The 22306-nt window shown below is 36.5% G+C and overlaps 1 protein-coding gene across 1 annotated transcript in view; it reads right to left on the bottom strand.

The window, feature by feature from the left end:
* Nucleotides 1-7300: 7300 nt before the first annotated feature.
* Nucleotides 7301-22306, bottom strand: part of LOC144453510 (kinetochore-associated protein 1-like) — a 158937-nt gene continuing 143931 nt past the window's right edge. The window contains exons 40-43 of the mRNA XM_078144822.1: nt 18625-18714; nt 12514-12662; nt 9881-9989; nt 7301-8147 (exon numbers count right to left, since the gene is read on the bottom strand). Of these exons, the coding sequence (XP_078000948.1) occupies nt 8082-8147; nt 9881-9989; nt 12514-12662; nt 18625-18714 (414 nt within the window). The 3' untranslated portion in view covers nt 7301-8081. The remainder of the gene's footprint in view (nt 8148-9880; nt 9990-12513; nt 12663-18624; nt 18715-22306) is intronic.

The raw sequence follows: 22306 nt of genomic DNA, 5'->3' as shown, positions 1-22306 counted from the left end.
TAGGAAGTATTATATTGACCTCGAACCGTTTCCTTTTACCGTGTTCTTTTCCAATTTCTCTCGATAACAAACTACCGCTGTTTGTAGTGTAATAATCTATCATTTATACCCAAATCATGTGTGTGGTCAAAATATGGAAAATAGACCAAGCCTCGTCTAGCCTACGAAGAAAATTTCGCGACAATGTATCAATAATGGTGACCTATACATTGACCTCTACATAATTTGTGTACAGTGAGGGCGTGCCACTCAACAAAATCTTGACAATTTTCCCATAGTTTTTAAAGGAATGTGTAAACTCGTGGTGGGACAGAAGGAAGTTCAACACGCACATGCCATATCCCGGGTATGTTGGGGATCATGAAAGCCGAATGAAGTTGAGGATGGCAAGCTTTCCTGTGCTGAGAATAGGAGGCGTGGTGGGCATTTCAGCAACATTTTTGACATCTAACTTTCATTGGGACTTGACGAATCACAGATATAGAGCTAAATTTCTTGCATAAATCATGAAATTCCTTATGGAAGGCATTCAGTTTAAATCTGGTATGACTTATTATTTATGTAGTCAATGGGTATCATGTTTTTTTTTAACTTTCATGCAGTATTTTAATTGTGTGCTCAACAACTGCAGATTTTATTGGGGAGAAGGGGGAGAACTAGACTGTAGGATATGATGTATCATTCCCCTCCTGCCTGTGAGAGGGGTTTAGTGTGAGGGCACCCCATCAAGATCGGGGACAACAATAATGTGACTTCTTTTCGATGAGACTGTAATGCTGATTCCAAAGTAGAGACAGAAAAATGAATAAAATGTACAACTTATTTTTGTAATGATATTATGACTTTTAAATAGTATTCCAATTAAACATTGTTATGAAATCATTCAAACGTTTAATTCTAGGGTTTCTGAAAACCATTCTAAGTCACAGGTTTGATGCAATTCAATTTGCATACTGCCAAAATCCATCTGTTGAAGACGCAGTCTCGCTTGGTCTCCACATTTTGCTCTTGAGCATCTTGAAAAGTCAAATAGATATGTTAGGATCCTTTTTGTTGACTATAGTTCAGCTTTTAATACAATTCTTCCATTCAAATTACTAGAGAAGCTTCAAGAAATCGGGTTTCCCCAATCCATTAGTTTGTGGATTCTCAATTTTCTGTTGAGGAGACCTCAAATTGTCAAAATCGGCAATAACGTGTCGTCGTCAATTGTACTTAATACAGGTGCACCACAAGGATGCATTCTGTCCCCACTTCTATATTCATTGTACACATACGATTGTGTTTCCAGTCAACCAAGTACATCAATAATTAAGTTCGCGGATGATACTACTGTGGAAGGTCTTATTGAGAACTCAGACGAAAGTGCGTATCGCAATTATATAAAGTTAATAATCTTGTTAGCTGGTGCTCAGAAAATAACCTTGATCTCCACGTTTCAGAAACAAAAGAAATGATCATTGACTTCTGGAATAACAAATTCCAGCTAGAACCACTTGCAATCAATGGCAACCCCATAGAAATTGTGAACAGCTTCAAGTTCCTAGGATCTATGATTTTGGATGATTTAAAGTGGGATAAGAATATTGATAACATCATGAAAAGGGCCCACCAACATCTTTACTTTCTGAGGCAGTTAAAAAAGTTCGGAATCAACAAAAGTATAATGGTTCAATCCTACAGAGCAGTTATTGAAAGTTTACTAACTTTTTCGATAAAAGTTTGGTTTTGAGCTGCATCCAAAAGTGATAAATTGGAGCTGAACAAGATCGTGGCCACTGCATCGAAAATAATTGGCACAGATTAATTGCCATCTCTTGAAAATCTCTACAACCAACGAATTGTCCGCAGAGCCTCTCTTATTGCTACTAACAGTACGCATCCCACAAATGACCTTTTTCAGTTGCTCCCTTCTGGCCTTCACTATCGATCCTTAAATGTAAGGTCGGTACATTTTAGTAACAGTTTCTTCCCACGCACAGTTCAGTCACTGTCATGATAATCTTTTAATTAACTTGCATAGTTTTAACAGTTTTAGTGTTGTCTTATGTCGCTAGTTTTAGTGTTGTCTTATGTCGCTAGTTTTAGTGTTGTCTTATGTCGCTAGTTTTAGTGTTGTCTTATGTCACTAGTTTTAGTGTTGTCTTATGTCACTAGTTTTAGTGTTGTCTTATGTCACTAGTTTTAGTGTTGTCTTATGTCACTAGTTTTAGTGTTGTCTTATGTCGCTAGTTTTAGTGTTGTCTTATGTCACTAGTTTTAGTGTTGTCTTATGTCACTAGTTTTAGTGTTGTCTTATGTCACTAGTTTTAGTGTTGTCTTATGTCACTAGTTTTAGTGTTGTCTTATGTCACTAGTTTTAGTGTTGTCTTATGTCACTAGTTTTAGTGTTGTCTTATGTCACTAGTTTTAGTGTTGTCTTATGTCACTAGTTTTAGTGTTGTCTTATGTCACTAGTTTTAGTGTTGTCTTATGTCGCTAGTTTTAGTGTTGTCTTATGTCGCTAGTTTTAGTGTTGTCTTATGTCGCTAGTTTTAGTGTTGTCTTATGTCACTAGTTTTAGTGTTGTCTTATGTCGCTAGTTTTAGTGTTGTCTTATGTCGCTAGTTTTAGTGTTGTCTTATGTCGCTAGTTTTAGTGTTGTCTTATGTCGCTAGTTTTAGTGTTGTCTTATGTCGCTAGTTTTAGTGTTGTCTTATGTCGCTAGTTTTAGTGTTGTCTTATGTCGCTAGTTTTAGTGTTGTCTTATGTCGCTAGTTTTAGTGTTGTCTTATGTCGCTAGTTTTAGTGTTGTCTTATGTCGCTAGTTTTAGTGTTGTCTTATGTCGCTAGTTTTAGTGTTGTCTTATGTCGCTAGTTTTAGTGTTGTCTTATGTCGCTAGTTTTAGTGTTGTCTTATGTCACTAGTTTTAGTGTTGTCTTATGTCGCTAGTTTTAGTGTTGTCTTATGTCGCTAGTTTTAGTGTTGTCTTATGTCGCTAGTTTTAGTGTTGTCTTATGTCGCTAGTTTTAGTGTTGTCTTATGTCACTAGTTTTAGTGTTGTCTTGTGTCACTAGTTTTAGTGTTGTCTTATGTCGCTAGTTTTAGTGTTGTCTTATGTCACTAGTTTTAGTGTTGTCTTATGTCGCTAGTTTTAGTGTTGTCTTATGTCGCTAGTTTTAGTGTTGTCTTATGTCGCTAGTTTTAGTGTTGTCTTATGTCGCTAGTTTTAGTGTTGTCTTATGTCACTAGTTTTAGTGTTGTCTTATGTCCCTAGTTTTAGTGTTGTCTTATGTCACTAGTTTTAGTGTTGTCTTATGTCGCTAGTTTTAGTGTTGTCTTATGTCGCTAGTTTTAGTGTTGTCTTATGTCGCTAGTTTTAGTGTTGTCTTATGTCGCTAGTTTTAGTGTTGTCTTATGTCGCTAGTTTTAGTGTTGTCTTATGTCGCTAGTTTTAGTGTTGTCTTATGTCGCTAGTTTTAGTGTTGTCTTATGTCGCTAGTTTTAGTGTTGTCTTATGTCGCTAGTTTTAGTGTTGTCTTATGTCACTAGTTTTAGTGTTGTCTTATGTCGCTAGTTTTAGTGTTGTCTTATGTCGCTAGTTTTAGTGTTGTCTTATGTCGCTAGTTTTAGTGTTGTCTTATGTCACTAGTTTTAGTGTTGTCTTATGTCGCTAGTTTTAGTGTTGTCTTATGTCGCTAGTTTTAGTGTTGTCTTATGTCGCTAGTTTTAGTGTTGTCTTATGTCGCTAGTTTTAGTGTTGTCTTATGTCGCTAGTTTTAGTGTTGTCTTATGTCGCTAGTTTTAGTGTTGTCTTATGTCGCTAGTTTTAGTGTTGTCTTATGTCACTAGTTTTACTTTTGTCTTGTGTAGATTGTTGATTGTTTGTTCTAAGCGACATCGGAATATTTTCCTAGTGTATTTTTAAAATGATGCACAATGGCAATAAATATAGTATTATTATTATTATTATAATGCTGTATTTTCAATAGAGTGTCAGTCCTGTGGACAAAGGTTTTATGAAGATTTTCAATCAGTGGGTTGGGAGCAGGTAAGATGTAAGTTTCCCATTCAATATACCATAGTTTTGGTAAACTGTGGTCAAATAAGTTTGTACTTCATGTAGATGCTCTTTACGAAATGTTGGTATAAAGGTACCTTACTAAATATACAACAGGGTTAGAAGTGATATTAATAAGTTTTTGTCAATCTACAATGTTACTGACATGTTGGATTTTGATTCCATGTTCCACAAAACATACTTTACAGACTACAATTTGACAAGACTGAAAATGTCAATTTGTTGATTTCAATGACCAGACTAGATAGACTAACTTTCATTGAAATGTTTTATTGCATACTGTATGTTGTAGAGTTGACTATCACCATGCCAAAAGTAGTGTTTGGAAGTATATGCCTCACTATCTGTTGGATTCACATGTAAAGTAATAACAATTCTATTTTAAATTACAAATGCAAAATAATGCAAACAAATGATATACTGTATACAAACTTTATTTCCACATTGTTATTTTTTTCAGCATTTCTAATTCTATATCAAAAGTACATCATAAAGTAACTTATATATACTGTATCAATTAATGTATGTGTATATACCAGTAGCATTGTGTATTGCAGCAATGGTATTGTATCAATGTATGTCAATAGCATTGTGTACTGCAATGGTATTGTATCAATACATCTGTATATATCAATAGCATTGTCTACTGCAGCAATGGTATTGTATCAATACATCTGTATATATCAATGGCATTGTCTACTGCAGCAATGGTATTGTATCAATACATCTGTATATATCAATGGCATTGTCTACTGCAGCAATGGTATTGTATCAATACATCTGACAATACATTTATTCATTACATGTATGAAATGGTATCACATGTATCAATTGCCAAATATCAACTTGAAGGTACTATTGTACTATAATTGTTCCATGTATATGTATGTATCACTATTAGTATTGCTAAGAGTGGGGCAGTACAATAATCACTCTGTGCATTGTATTCAAACTACATATATTGCCAAATTACACAAAACTGTGCTACCATATCATACTAATTTAGTATCTATCTTGTACCATACTGTCAAACAAATTAAATCATTTATTTACTAAATTTTTCCACCTGGAACATTTTTTAATTTAGTGTTGACAGTTTGAGATTTGTATACATACCTTGTAACTTATGCTGTAAATAGTGTACACATTGGACTGCAAATAAATATAGAAATCCTTGCTACCAGGATTTTGTGAAAGCTTCAAGTGTGAATTTCTAAATGTGTAGTTGAGACAATGATACAAACAGATTTTAATTATACCAGTGTAAAGTAAAAGAGTGCATTTGAATTTAAATGGTTTGTTTTCATGACATAAACAGTAATATCTATATGTTCCCTTGCCATATTGATTGTAAATTTTATCACCTTAGATCGATGGCTACATATATATGACAGCATTATGCACATACATCTTTGATCAACGTACCACAACTGTGTATAGTGTACAATGTGAGGCCATGGATAACAAATCATTATAATGAATATGAATATCACAACAGTACTCATTACTCTAATTAGCATACAGAAATATTAATGGACCAGTCCTTAGTTTGTGCATTAGATCCAAGTATACAATGCAAGATGTGAGGTTACTGAATTTTAAAAGTGACACAAGCTGAATTCATAAGTTTTTTTTTCTCAAGTGAAAATACTAATACATAAACCCACAATTAAACTACCTTCTAGTATAATGTTAAAGTCAATGCATGCCTTCTATACCATTACAATTGTGTTCTGGCAATGTTAGAAGAATTGACTGTATACTTCACTAAAACTACCTTCTAGTATAATGTTAAAGTCAATGCATGCCTTCTATACCATTACAATTGTGTTCTGGCAATGTTAGAAGAATTGACTGTATACTTCACTAAAACTACCTTCTAGTATAATGTTAAAGTCAATGCATGCCTTCTATACCATTACAATTGTGTTCTGGCAATGTTAGAAGAATTGACTGTATACTTCACTAAAACTACCTTCTAGTATAATGTTAAAGTCAATGCATGCCTTCTATACCATTACAATTGTGTTCTGGCAATGTTAGAAGAATTGACTGTATACTTCACTAAAACTACCTTCTAGTATAATGTTAAAGTCAATGCATGCCTTCTATACCATTACAATTGTGTTCTGGCAATGTTAGAAGAATTGACTGTATACTTCACTAAAACTACCTTCTAGTATAATGTTAAAGTCAATGCATGCCTTCTATACCATTACAATTGTGTTCTGGCAATGTTAGAAGAATTGACTGTATACTTCACTAAAACTACCTTCTAGTATAATGTTAATGTCAATGCATGCCTTCTATACCATTACAATTGTGTTCTGGCAATGTTAGAAGAATTGACTGTATACTTCACTAAAACTACATTCTAGTATAATGTTAATGTCAATGCATGCCTTCTATACCATTACAATTGTGTTCTGGCAATGTTAGAAGAGTTGACTGTATACTTCACTAAAACTACATTCTAGTATAATGTTAATGTCAATGCATGCCTTCTATACCATTACAATTGTGTTCTGGCAATGTTAGAAGAGTTGATTGCATAGTAGGGATGTCATAAACATTTTTGATATGTATGATAAATTACATCATCGAATCGTATATATGTTATATCGTAAAGTGATCATATGGATGAGGATTGGGTACATATTTTGGATTGTTAATTTATAAAACAATTTTATCATGGCTTCTTACTTGAAAAATCAACGTGAAACAACATTGACAAAGTCAGTGTTTGTAAATTAATACAGTGCAAGAAGCTACACAATGTGTAAAATTAAGCAATAACCCCCGCCGAAGGCGGGTATACACAAGATTTTGGTACAATTCGCCACATTCGGCTCTTGCTATATGGAGCGAATTGTACCAAATTCGAATGTATACCCGCCTTCGCGGGGGTTATTGCTATTATATCAAAATATGTGTCTATTTCTTCTAAATGTAATTCTGTGGTTATTTATATGCCTGAAAAGGTGAATTCACACGTACAGAAAAAGATCGTCGGTAATAGATCGTCGGGAACGAGCATATTTTGATGAGTGGATACGTTCATATCGCCCACACACACACACACTGCATGAACACAAAACATGGACTCGAGCCGTTCTACACGGTCCCCTGGCTAGCTGGGTTTGATATATTACATATTGTTTATTTATTTATTTGTTTTAAACCCCATAGTCATAGTCAACCCCCCCCCCCCCCCCCCCCCCCCCCCCTTTGGTTTCCACATTCAGCTTGTATGTACTATTCATATGCTAGTTTAGGGGCCCATTTTACCACTGCCAGCCGTGGTAAAATGGGATTTTACCACAGTTATTATCCAATCAGAATGGCACATAGTAGCATGATATAATATAGTGTTTGTTTTTGTATGTACAATAGCAAAGATTTGACATATTTATTAATGTTTTGCAATGTATTGAGTTTAATACAAACACAGATCTAGAGTATTTCAATTCACATAGGAAGCCATGATCAAAGTGTTGTGTAATTCAAAAATCCAAAATAAATACCCAGTCCTCATCCATATGATCAGTTTAATACAAAGTTTGAGTTCAGTCAATTGCAATCAATGGTTAAATGTTCTTCAAAACATAGAATACTGCAAGGACCTTTTACATTTACAACCCAAAATATGCCCCAAACACTTGTGACCATTTATCTTCAATATTACTATTATTACTGGTAACATGAAGAACTGATGTTAATAGCCCTCACTTTATGCATTAACTGATTTCTTTTGATTTATAAAAGGTGTCACTTTGTTTGATGTATACTGTGATCTATTTTCTCTTCACTATTCAAGTCAGTCTATAACATTCAATCTTGTGATCTATTTTCTCTTCACTATTCAAGTCAGTCTATAACATTCAATCTTGTGATCTATTTTCTCTTCACTATTCAAGTCAGTCTATAACATTCAATCTTGTGATCTATTTTCTCTTCACTATTCAAGTCAGTCTATAACATTCAATCTTCATAGATAAACCAAATCTGCTAATAAGATGGTTAGATGTCCAATTTGTTTCTCAATCCAGGAACTTTGTCAAATAAATTATGTGTCTCCATGTATATCTATTTAAAAAAAGCAGATAAAAAGACAGATACAATAGATGAGTTTTATGACTTCAACATTTCATCACCTTACTGTATTTTTCATAATGTGCATTTTCAGATCTATGTATTGAATGACAGTCATTTCAGATGACTGAAAATGTCTGACATATGATGTACATGTGTACACATGTTACTGAATGTTTTTCAACTCACAATTCATTATTAGCACAACTGAACTGATAAGGTTCAATAGTGCTATAGGCATGGCAAAGTGTCTGTCTGACTGTGTGTGTGTAAACAACTTAAAGTCAAAAACTGCTGGACCGAATGCTATGATATTTTGTGGGTGCATTACCTTGGAAATTGTTCAAATCAAAATGATCTTATCACCGGTGTGTGATTTGGAAAAAAAATGTGACTTTTGGTCAAAAAATTTAAATTCAGAAACTACTGGGCAGATCGGTCTGAAATTTGATGGGAACATTCTTAGGGGTATTTAGATTGAGAATTGTTCATGGCATGATGATGATGACATCAGTAATATGTAAATTAGGGCTAACAATGTGTCTTTTTGGTCAAAAATCTTTAATTCCAAAACTACTGAGCAGATTAGGCTGAAATTTGATAGGGATGCATCTATAGGTGTATAGATGAAGTATTAAGCATATATAATGATCTCATCAGTGATATGCAAATTAGGTGTAAAAATGTGAATTTTGGTCAAAAACTTATATCTCAAGAATTACTTGGTCAGTAAGACTGAAAGTTGGTGAGATGTTTCTGGAAGTGTTATTCTGCAGATTTTCTTCAAAATATTTTGACACAGTTGGCCCTAGCAACCATGACCACGCCATTAGCAACAACCAAATGGCAGTATATTTTGGTCAAATAACATCATCTGGTAGGCAAGTGAGTAAACATTCAAAAATATATGCAAATAACCCTAGCAACCATGACCTTGCCCATAGCAACAGCAAAATGGTGGTGTATTTCACAAATATAACTGGGATTAATAGACAATGAATAAACATTCAAAAAATGTAATATGTAAATATACCTTTCAACAACATCATGCCCATAGCAACAGCCAAATGATCACATATATTGCAAAGATAACAGGGATTAATAGCCAAATTAATAAACATTCATAAAATGTATACAAATATACCTAGCAACAAAACCACACCCATAGCAACAGCCAAATGATCGCGTATATTGCAAAGATAGCATCAGGGTTGGATAGGCAACTGGATAGTTATTCAGCAAATGAACACCTATACTTAGCATGGATCAGCATGTGGGTAAACATTTTAAAAAACTTTGTACAGTTGTGCTACAATGCCATTGGCGCTATTTTTAGGTACAGGTATCAAACAAAGAATATGGTATATACCTCATGTTTGGGGAACACCTTTATTTTTCTTATTGTTTTCAAATTTGAGTACATTTGAAACAAGTAGCATTAACAAACACAGTCATACATTTTCAATGGTGTGTTGACCAGGAATATAAGGATGGCTAATTCATATAATGATTGTTATCAAGCAAATGGACAACATTACATTTGGGCTCTATGTAACTGTCAGTTGGTGCAGACAGGGTAGCCAAAGGCAAGGGTCAGCTGCTAGACTAAAATCTCTTCTTTACGTGCAAAAAAAAAGCCACTATCAATATGGGCCTGATGTGATGACATGATATTGTGGAGATGAGTAGATTAAAAGATATTTCAGAAGACTGGAAACTATACAAACCTTTAATTTTTTCATTGTGTTGTCTGCATTGTCCTTGACAGTGTGGTTGGCTAGTGTCTCAGGATTGTGTTCATAGTACACATTAACAAGCTTTCTACTTTCATCAATTCTGTACATAGGATAGATAATTGAAAAGACATAGTACATTGTCACTGTGTTCTTAAGTTGCTTTGAGATCATCTATTGCACTTTACATAGAGTACACATTATGATGCATGAGGTAATACATTATAACCCTGTCCCAACACAAATTCTGATCCTGTTTCGATTCGGATCAAATTCAGTTCTCCTGTCCCCACATGCCCTTTAATCGGTTGTAAACCGATTTAGTTGAACCGGTTCGATTCGGTTCATAGTAAATCGATTCGGAACAGGTTTAACCTGTCGTAGTTAGGACAGGAAAAACCGACTTAGAACCGATTTAACTTGAATCGGTTCAATGTCCATTACCCACAGCTGCGCACTTGAATCTTGACCTCCAGGTTAAATTTTGCAAGTTATGCTTTGTACGCCGACACCTTCACTTTGGAACACAACTGGATCTGGAGTACGTGAAGTATTTTTTCAGTACAAGATGGCATCGCCTGAGCATGGAATGTTCAGCAATAAATGAGTGACAAAAACAATCACGTGATTGCTATAAAAAACCTTATATATTATGTATTCATCAACACCTAAAAAGAAGTCTTTTTGCCAATCGCAAAATTTCTCAAATTGATAGAGACTTCTTTCCCATTTGGCGGTAGTTGTCACAACCAGAAATCATGGGGATCATGTAGTATTTGACGAACTGGCATCGATTAAGGTTAACCCCACAGCCCGGGCACGACTTTCTACTTGTTACATTACTAAAATTACTTACATGTCCCTATAATTTCTTGGGTTTATAACATCCGATACAGTTTTAAGGATCATTTGAATCCAAAGTCAAGATGGGTTCGCTCTTGGGACACATCGAACAACAGAGAGATAAACAACATTGTGTTTACGACATGTCATGTGACTCTTGTTAACGAAAGTTAACGAGAAGAGCCGATCGTTCGATTGTACCGGCCACATTTTATATGGTCGTCACCCTAATTGATTTTAACAGAATTTATGTGGAAAAGACGTTGTCAAAAAGGTTCAAAGCTAGGCCGTGCTGCATGTCACGTTGGGATAGGCCCGACATTGTGGAACTTACACGAACGGCAATCCGGAAATTACCAATGCGATGTCACGCATTTGAGGTCAACTCTGAAGTCTCGAAGACAGCCTGGCCTGGTTCAGCATGATTAGATCCGTTTATTGAGGTGAAAACAAAAAAGACCGATCGTCAAAAATAATTATTCAGCATTGGTTTTAGTTATTTTGGAGAGATTTGTACATTTTTTCATGTGATATTTGAAACATGTGAAAGCCGTTAAGGTCAATGCTCATCGCCATCATTGTGTAGTGCCTGTTTTAATAACTGAGTGTCAATATGTAGAAACGGGAGAATAAAACCACAGAAACAGCGTGAAGATTCTATAAAAAGCACAAGGACTGGTAAATACAATATCCCTTTGAAAGAATGTTTTGCAGAGATAATAAAATGTTTTAAACTTTGAATGATGAATTTTGCTAGTTTAGTTTGCATACCGATGACGATGTAAATGGGTGCATGAAATAGTAAGTGTTGCAATAGGACAAATCGTTCATGTTCCCATTTCCTATTACAAACTAAAACAAATGAATTACGTTTCTTATGGGCAGTAAGAGGTAGCGAAGGTGTTGGCAAAGGTGTACAAGTATCGATCAAAGTCCATATACACTTGTCAGCTATTCTTGATCATCCTAAACTTCAATCATATTTATGTAAAATTAGGGCCAATATTACGTCGCTTGGCCCAAATCGATCGTGGCATTGCTTCACCCATAATATAGCAGTCAACATCCAAATGTTCCTTCGTCAAGTCAAATAACTGTTGAGCTCTGGCAGCCCTCGTTTTGATGGATATTAACTTTGACAACAACTCAACGAGGTTATTTCCTGCGAAATCCTCCATGTTGATTGCGTGTCGTCATAGTAATGCACTGTGGCTACGTCATTGAATCAAGTAAACAGGATCAAATTTGACGTGTCAGGACAGTACACCAAACTGAATCGATTCAAATCCATTTCTAACATTTCTTGTCAGGACATAAACTGAATTCGAACCAGTTGAACTGAATTCGAAATCGATTCATATGGGAACAGGGCTTAAGTCCCAAGATAAACTTTAAAAACACACACAATACATTGAATCTATGTTTTACCTTTCAGTTGTATTAAACTCCTGTTTGAAAAAGCTTGATACAGAAAATCAACTTAACTGATAAATACATCTACCCTGGTACTATAATGGTAAACGTTGTACAGAAAGACAATCTGAAAAAGGCGAATCTAAAATATACAAATTTGTATTCAGGTCAGACCTGAATCTTTGCCATCAAATATTTTAAGTGAGTTCTTTTACCCTAGACAAGCACTAATTGTATATGTCTCTTTATAAACAAATGAATACCAATCCACAGACAAGTCTGGACATGTTATTCTTTGCACACACCTGCTTAATGTAAACTTGATGGTCAATTTATAAGCTAATTGTGATGCACCATCAATGTAGAATTACCTGTTACAGTGTAGTAGCTTCAATAGCACGTCATTAATGCTGCATTCCTTGGCAAGGTACTGGTACAATCTGTCCAGATGTTGGGGTGATGATAGCATGACAGTGTATTGCTGTGTATTCACTATGTTGTCAAACACTGTGCCTACAATCTGAATATCAAATAGGAATGTAGTCAATATGTTGGGCATGGAACTCACATCTGGAAACTTAATTAATAATTCCTTTTATTTCAAGTCCAAATAAGAGGTTTTGCTAAGATCAATCATAGACCGTCCACTTCTATGGTTCAATCACTGATGTGTGCACTGTACAATATTTTACCCACAACTCTCTGATTTGTACTGTTGGACAACATCTCTGAAGCCAGACAATCTCACCTGTGTACAGGGTTTTGTAAAGTCATTCTTGAAATTTGCAACGTATAGAATTGCCACTGATGAGTTTCTGAATACCCATTTTCATCGGTTCTGGCATGAATGATTTCTTGTACAAGGAGGAGATAGCAATTTTAGAAATATGTCAACAGATTTTCTTGAAAGATATGCACAATATGTGCAACGAAAAAAAAGGAAAATATATGTACTTGTTATGACTCTGCCAAAGATATAAATTTCTCTGAATAGGAATAATACAAGAAATTTACATATTAAAACTCACACTGACTACCCAGGTTAGTGATACTTTGACATTAAAAAGTGTTTTATTCACAGTACATGTTTAATTTAGTTGTTAGACTAAGTACATTTTATACAACATTTAGAACTTTACTTTTGATTGCTATTAAAGTGTACTTTTGTTATACATTATTCAAACGTAATTATTATCCTTAAAATGTTCAAAAATATGGGTTATTGAAGAAGTTAGAAAATAAGGGATCTCCAAGCATACCAATCAGAGAGAAATGTGGGTATGATATTGTACAGTGTGATGTAGATCACAAGTACAATAATCATATACAAAACACAGGTCTGGCAAATACCATAGGCAGACTTAACCAACTGCTATATCAAGATGTCTCCTACCCATTCTATACAGTGACATTGCACAAGTATCCATTATTGGATAAAATCTAATATTCTGAGATTTTAACTTAGATTTTAAGCAATATCATCTGATAAACCAGACATACGTAAACTGAATGCCTTCTGAAAGGGCAAAACTTTAGATTATTTATTGTTCCTTCATGCCTTGTCGAAAAGAAAATTCTGCGCTAGCAGACATGATATCGTACATCTATTAGTTATTACTACATCCATAAATAAAATGTGGCTTGGGAACTCCAGCTGTCACATTCATTGTACATATCCACTTCTGCAAAAATTGAGTTTGGCGTATTTTGAACCTGCCATAACTTTCACTATGTGACATAGTCCATAAGAGTCCACCATTTTAGATAATGTGAGAATGTAAACCTCATCTGACTTCTTTTCTTTTGTCACAGTAAAATCAATTTATGAAATACTTTTTGGAATACTGATTTTACAGCAATTTGATTAGGCGTACGTGATGTGATCCCTGGAAATTTTGGCCCTGTTTTTCGCTCATAGTTTCCTTAATATGGACCAGAAAATTTACAAATTTCACAAAAAGATAAATTCCCATGTGCTTTAAATGGCCATAGTAAAAAAAATTGGCAGGTTCTTTGTGTAAAGTCAGTTTCAGAATTTTCAGTAGAAAGTGGGTGATTTGACTCGGAAGTTGCAGCTGACCTGGTTTGACTGATGATCTTCCCATGCATGCTTTCACAGCAAACAGAAATAACATGGGAGTGCAAACACATATCACAGAAGTACAAAAAAGATTTTCCATTATGATTGACAATGAAATAGTAAAGAGATCGTAAGTTTTTTTCTCGGCGAATTCTCCAGCATGATTGCCCACTGATGTGAACTTATGGCCAACATGGCATGCAATGTAAAGCATTTATAGAACGTTGTGTAGGCCTTACCATAGCAAGAGTTTTTACATCTCTAATTACCAAAAATATGCAAATAAGTTAGTAAAACTAAAAGCTACATTTTTGAAAAAAAACTAGTCATTCAAAATGACATAGTCCCCGCTATGATTGGGTTTTAAGGAACTGTTGTCATTTTCAAACCTGGTTAATGTTGTTTGGCCTCATATGGTTGTTTTTGATATCACTACTCTGTCCAAGCATGTCTGAGTTATGGCTTTGGACATGAAAACTGTGCCAACAAAAGGCTGCCAGGCAGCCATATTAGATTGTATCATGACGATAGGGACATCTACCCATTCTACATCACTTTAACCTAAGATGTCCCTACCCATTCTACATCACTTTAACCTTAGATGTCCCTACCCATTCTACATCACTGTAACCTAAGATGTCCCTACCCATTCTACATCACTCTAACCTTAGATGTCCCTACCCATTCTACATCACTCTAACCTTAGATGTCCCTACCCATTCTACATCACTGTAACCTAAGATGTCCCTACCCATTCTACATCACTTTAACCTAAGATGTCCCTACCCATTCTATATCACTCTAACCTAAGATGTCCCTACCCATTCTACATCACTTTAACCTAAGATGTCCCTACCCATTCTATATCACTCTAACCTAAGATGTCCCTACCCATTCTATATCACTCTAACCTTAGATGTCCCTACCCATTCTACATCACTGTAACCTAAGATGTCCCTACCCATTCTATATCACTCTAACCTAAGATGTCCCTACCCATTCTACATCACTGTAACCTTAGATGTCCCTACCCATTCTACATCACTGTAACCTAAGATGTCCCTACCCATTCTACATCACTGTAACCTTAGATGTCCCTACCCATTCTATATCACTGTAACCTTAGATGTCCCTACCCATTCTATATCACTGTAACCTTAGATGTCCCTACCCATTCTACATCACTCTAACCTAAGTTGTCCCTACCCATTCTATATCACTCTAACCTAAGATGTCCCTACCCATTCTACATCACTGTAACCTAAGATGTCCCTACCCATTCTACATCACTCTAACCTAAGTTGTCCCTACCCATTCTATATCACTGTAACCTTAGATGTCCCTACCCATTCTACATCACTCTAACCTAAGATGTCCCTACCCATTCTATATCACTCTAACCTAAGATGTCCCTACCCATTCTACATCACTCTAACCTTAGATGTCCCTACCCATTCTACATCACTCTAACCTAAGATGTCCCTACCCATTCTATATCACTGTAACCTAAGATGTCCCTACCCACTCTACATCACTCTAACCTTAGATGTCCCTACCCACTCTACATCACTCTAACCTTAGATGTCCCTACCCATTCTATATCACTGTAACCTTAGATGTCCCTACCCATTCTACATCACTGTAACCTAAGATGTCCCTACCCATTCTATATCACTGTAACCTAAGTTGTCCCTACCCATTCTACATCACTCTAACCTTAGATGTCCCTACCCATTCTACATCACTCTAACCTTAGATGTCCCTACCCATTCTATATCACTCTAACCTAAGTTGTCCCTACCCATTCTACATCACTCTAACCTTAGATGTCCCTACCCATTCTATATCACTGTAACCTTAGATGTCCCTACCCATTCTACATCACTCTAACCTAAGATGTCCCTACCCATTCTACATCACTCTAACCTAAGATGTCCCTACCCATTCTACATCACTGTAACCTAAGATGTCCCTACCCATTCTACATCACTCTAACCTAAGATGTCCCTACCCATTCTACATCACTCTAACCTTAGATGTCCCTACCCATTCTACATCACTCTAACCTAAGATGTCCCTACCCATTCTACATCACTCTAACCTAAGATGTCCCTACCCATTCTATATCACTCTAACCTAAGATGTCCCTACCCATTCTATATCACTCTAACCTTAGATGTCCCTACCCATTCTATATCACTCTAACCTTAGATGTCCCTACCCATTCTATATCACTGTAACCTTAGATGTCCCTACCCATTCTATATCACTGTAACCTTAGATGTCCCTACCCATTCTATATCACTCTAACCTAAGATGTCCCTACCCATTCTACATCACTCTAACCTTAGATGTCCCTACCCATTCTATATCACTGTAACCTTAGATGTCCCTACCCATTCTACATCACTCTAACCTTAGATGTCCCTACCCATTCTACATCACTATAACCTAAGATGTCTCTACATTCCATACAGCTCTAACCTTCATCTTAAAGTGTATATAAATAGGTTTCCAAAGTTTCTGACTTTTTGCCTGCAAATGACGTAGTTTTCATAAGTGATTAAAGATTTGTATGACATTTTTGACAAAAGTACAATATTAATTATGAAAAATTGATTTTCTTGGAAAAATTTCAGAAATTGCCGTAGTTGTTTATGTATTTCATGACGTCACAACTGGAAGGAATTTCAAATATGTCCGATTACATAACAAGCGATACCGATTCTAGTGGAACCACGTTCGACTATTTAGAAGTCGAAATTGACAATGACAACAATACATATAGTATTAATGCGAGTACTAGCGATGACGAAGAAGATGTGATAGTGGGGGGATGCTTGTATTGTACCATACATGTATGAACCATTACCAAAACCACGACTACAGCCAAACAACAATCCCCAGCTGCAGATGGTTGTTGATGGTGGCGACGCCAATGATGATGTCATTGTCGACAGACTAAATAATACTGACTGGTAAGTTATGATAATAAATAGTAGATATTTTAAATTAGCAGATGAAAGAAAAAAGTGGGCCGAAAGTAGTTGTCCCATTGAGATCATAACACCGTAACAGTAGTACTATTTAGTGGGGTTATATCGACTTACTGACTACCTGACTACACAGTGTGTATGTGTACGTATGCTAACTGTTTGAACCGCCATTCACATACTTCATGTGAATGTCTATGTAATTGAAGGTCTGATCGGTTGTCAATCTTTAAAGGATTTTGTTAAATCATCATTACCAGAAAAAAATCAGAACAGTTCAGGAACGGCCAAATAATTTATTGACAGTGAGCACTGAGCATACACTGTGTTCCAGGGTAGCTGATTTGTATCGCTAGAGCACCCAGTTCCGCACGATGTGTGACTAGACACGCTCCGGAGAACACGCTAGTATACAGCCCAACGAACCTCTGACTCTGTTCTCACTCTCAGTCACATCCAACTGCTCTCAACCTTGCGAACAATGAATTAAATTTTGCATTTATAAATGACTGGTCTTCATTCACTGACAAGGAAACCAAAGTCATACAATAAGGTCACGAATATGTCTAAAAGGAAGTGCACTGTACTATAGTACGTATGCACGTTTTGTTTTTGTTATTCATCGACGCGGCGACATGGACCGGTACATAGACGTTGTTATCGCAAGTAAAAATTCCCATTATGTGGTACCAGCTCGTAATGTTATACCAGTATGTTCTTTGAAAGTGTAATTTATGTTTCTTATCTGGTGAAATAACTTTCAATTCAATTCAACATTAGGACTCGTAATCACAACCAACAAAAGAAACGTCATCATTGCCAGTGTCGTAATATAGTACACCAGGATGCAACATCTCATCATTCATGATCAGAAGTCAATTTTTAAAAAAAATTGTTTTTCGTGAGTTTGAGAGTTGTGCAGTACTCATTGAAAACATTTGGAAACTTATCCTCTGTATGTTGAAAAGAAGCAAGCTGATTAGAACTTCCAAATCTTTTGTGAGAAAATCAGTGTAGACTCAAGCATTGACATCCCCCTACCACACGATGTTCAGGCATAGTTAAAAAGACATGGATGCCGCGATCGTGTTCTGGCAGTGACGCAATTTTCCGAAGACTCCCGAAGCAAAATGCTCATTGTAGATTTCCAAAAAAAAATCAATTTTTCATAATTAATATCGTACTTTTGTCAAAAATGTCACACAAATCTTTAATCACCTATGAAAACTACATCATTTGCAGGCAAAAAGTCAGAAACTTTGGAAACCTATTTATATACACTTTAATAACAGATTTTGATAACAGTTTGAGATAAACAACATACAGTATATGATACACAGTAATTCTTCATATTTTGGCCCTTAGGATGTAAGGTTCTCAATTTGTTCAGACATTACAAAGCTACTTACCTGGTCCTCTTGTGGTAGTAGAAGTCTCATTGTTGACAAATCTTGCACCTGGTTCAGGATTACACTATGACATGCAGTACTCAGTAAGGCCTGTAGGCATATCAAATTGATAACCAAAGTTAAACTCCCATTCAATATATACTAATTCTAAGGGTCTTAAAATGATTTGTATAGGGACAATCTCACAATGTGGTACAAGCTCAACAAACGACCATTGTTCTTTTAGGTCAAAACCCCCCCTCTCCCTAAACGAACATTCACAAGTGTGACATCAAACGTTTATATAATGATGTAACTAAGATGAAATCTGTCGTGGTCACACCACTATGATCAATACATTGTAAAAACATGACTGTAAACAAATTAAAATACTACCAGAAACCCAGCACCATATCTCACATTACAAGTAAATTTTATCAACTTATCAACATCCCAGTAGTAAACACAAAAGCTGTTATCGTTGAAGGAGTGAAAGTTTTCGGCCACAATTTGGTTTAAATAGAAGAAGGCTGCAGAAATGAAGTTCATCAATCGCATTGATGCCAGACCCCCTGACCCTAAATGAATGAAGTTCTCTTATTGAGCTTGAGTGACATTGTGTGATTGTCCCTAAAGTATAAAGGATTTAGACAGCCTTCCAGATACTGCACTAAGCCAGCTTTAATCATTCCACATTCCCAGGCTCTATTATGGTCATTTCAATGTTTGTTTCACTACCTATCAAAGCACAACTCTTTTTAATGGTGCCCAAAGGATCTTTTCCTATTGTGATGTTAGAGCACTGCATGACATAAAAACTGATATTTAACAAAGATTAAAGGCCCGTATCGACTATAAAAAGAGGATTACAGTAGGGACGCTCATTTATGCAAAGCCTCTCGTACTCCTAACATCGCCTGGGTGCTCCAAGAAAACTGTCAAAATCACGGCTATTTCCCGAGCATTTACTCTAAATGTATCCCAAAATGAATTATAAATATGTAGAAGAGGTGCCTGTGTGAATTGTTTTGTAAATTATGATGATCTGGGAGCGAAATTTGATGTATGTTGTCATGTGGTATGTGGCGAAATGTTAGGTTAGAAGCGTCCAAACAGCTGTCACTCAAATACTGTGTAAACGTTTGCATAACTCCCTGGGGGGTTGGTAGTATCTCGATGATCAATTCGCTAGATTATTTACCTCTACCTACCATAATAACATAAAGGTAATGATCAAATCAGAAGTACGGTCCGGCGACAAGGCAAAAGTATACAGTGGTAGAAATGTGACTATTTTGTGTTTGTGTGTGTGTGTGTGTGTGTGTGTGATTGTCTTTCTGTTTGGGTTTTATTTTTTGGTAATGGGAGTACCATTTACACATACAGTAGAAAACCAATTAGAAAGGTGTTTTGATCTCAAATTCGAATAAAATTGCTAACAAATGACAACACCGACATACGCAAAACATGAACGTGTAGTTTAGGTAAGGTACACTCTTTTTGGAGGATGTGGTGGCCCTGAAAAGGGCCGTTTGGTTTGTGGCTTTTCAGCCGTTCGGTTAGACCGAGCTTACGCCCAGCTATGACCTCTGTACGGCACACCGGGTAAATTTGGATAAAGAGACCGTACCGTACGCATTTAGGCATCACTTCCCTACGACTGATGGCAACATCATCAGCCTGCATTAGTTGCTGCTTCCTATGTAAGTAGCGTGGATCGTTCCATGCATTTCTTCGGTCGAGCATATTCCAATACTTTCGGTAGAGCCAATGACGAACCAAAACATTTTCGTCACAAGGTTCCTGGCCCATACCAAGCCAGTGTTGTCGGTATGTTGTGACACACGGGTAGCAAAGGCAGTGCGGACATTCGTTTTGATGCAAAGCAATGTCGTTGTTTTGATCTTGCAGATCGTCCCCGATACCACTGTCATTGATGGCCGAGGCCTCGTCACCGATATCGATACCACTGTCGTTGCTGGCCGAGACCTCGTCAGTTGACTCAACAACGCCAGTGTTGTCAAGGTCAGGTGACTCGGAATCAATAACCAGTTCCCATCTGGAGTTTGCAAAGAGAGCCTTGATAGCGTCCCTTTGAACTTCATTGATGGCAATCAGTATCTTGCTGCTCATCTTGATGACAAACTGGAACTGAAGTTGCAACTGAGTAAAACGACAGTTTCCAAAAAAAGTGGCAATCGGTTTTGAATTGCAAATTTGAAATGGAAAGCGCTTGAATATCGGTGTGTCTAGGAACATTTACACCTATTAGGGGTAGCTTCTATATTTGCTGTACTATGCCGAACTGAAGGGTCGATTTTAGTGAAAATTTCCCTAGCCAAGGGTCTGATATTTTTAGATTGTTCAAATTTCTCCCAAGTTGGTTTAATTTACCAAACTTCCTCTAGCCAAAAGTGCATTTTCGAGTGCCCATGCCAAGTGAATGTCCAGCGACACACACACCCCTGTATTTTGTTTATAAGTGCCCCCCCCCCCCCCTCCAGACATCTTCTCTTTGTCTTCCCGGGGTCGATGACCTTCACGTAGTCGGGTACCGGGTTGATCTATAGCTCAAGTGTTTTCTTAGCAAGCGATCTTTTTTATAAACACATATGACATTATTGCCCATATTTTAGCAGATTTCTCTTGTAATACTTTTTGGTGGAATCGAAACCCTTCTTTTACCTCATGTGTAAACCCGGAAATAATGACATCCTATTTTACGTGGTTTTGGCATTTGCATTGAAGGCTGAAAATCGGTACACCCTGTTACACATACCGAGCGTGCCAAATCACACAATAAATTCAAACTCCCCCGAAATAATAACGAACCTGTAAATCTTTTTTTTTAAAGAAGTAAATTTTGGGTTTTTTTCCGCCCATTATCTGCGTATTATTTTGAATTGATTACATGTAACAAAGCATTCTTTTTCACCATGTCGTTGGAAGTGGCAGTATGTCGATCATCTCAATCTAAACTGAGCATGACGTCAACCCGACTTCCGTGTTATGATACACATAGTACATGCTGCATCAACAGAAAATAATGTAACGCGTCTGGACAAAAATATACAAGGAAAGAAGGCAGAATACTATTCAAAATGGTGCCGAAACAGATTTTTTGGATCATGAGTTTCAATTGCAAAAGTCGTGTAGCTGTAAGTGCAATTGTCTTCGGCTCCACCCTGCCACGTACGTACATCCCCGGCGTACAGCACACCCCGTTATATTCATACGCTGTCGTCCAAGCTCCATATTTTGATTCACTGTACAGTGGTAAAGTTATAAAATTGGCCCGTTCAACCCTTTCGGGACATTGCAATGAACGATAAACAAAACAGCGATTTACTTCAGACAGTTCCTTTGCCATCGCTAGTGCATTGTTGTGTGATACGTCAACACAGCTGTCTCCCCGGTACATTTGTATTCCGATCTTTGAACAAACATACAAAAGGTTCTTTTTCGTGAAATTCATTCTTTTATTTATAAAACTATATGTGTTACATAATTATGACACATTACAATGAAACAAAATTACCACCTCTGTCGAGTCAAAAGTGTTATATGCAGTAGACAACTGCCATCCATTGTCTATGGTATAATACGCACACTGCACAGTCGCTGTATACTGTGTCGGCCGAACTTTCAAGCTCAATGTGTATATGGCCGTTTCGTTGCGAGCCTGTACATAATACAGTTCGAG

Source organism: Glandiceps talaboti, chromosome 2 (genome assembly GCF_964340395.1).
Source record: "Glandiceps talaboti chromosome 2, keGlaTala1.1, whole genome shotgun sequence".
NCBI lineage: Eukaryota > Metazoa > Hemichordata > Enteropneusta > Spengelidae > Glandiceps > Glandiceps talaboti.
The sequence above is the reverse complement of the archived record's forward strand: the minus strand, read 5'-3'. Positions and strand labels throughout refer to the sequence as shown.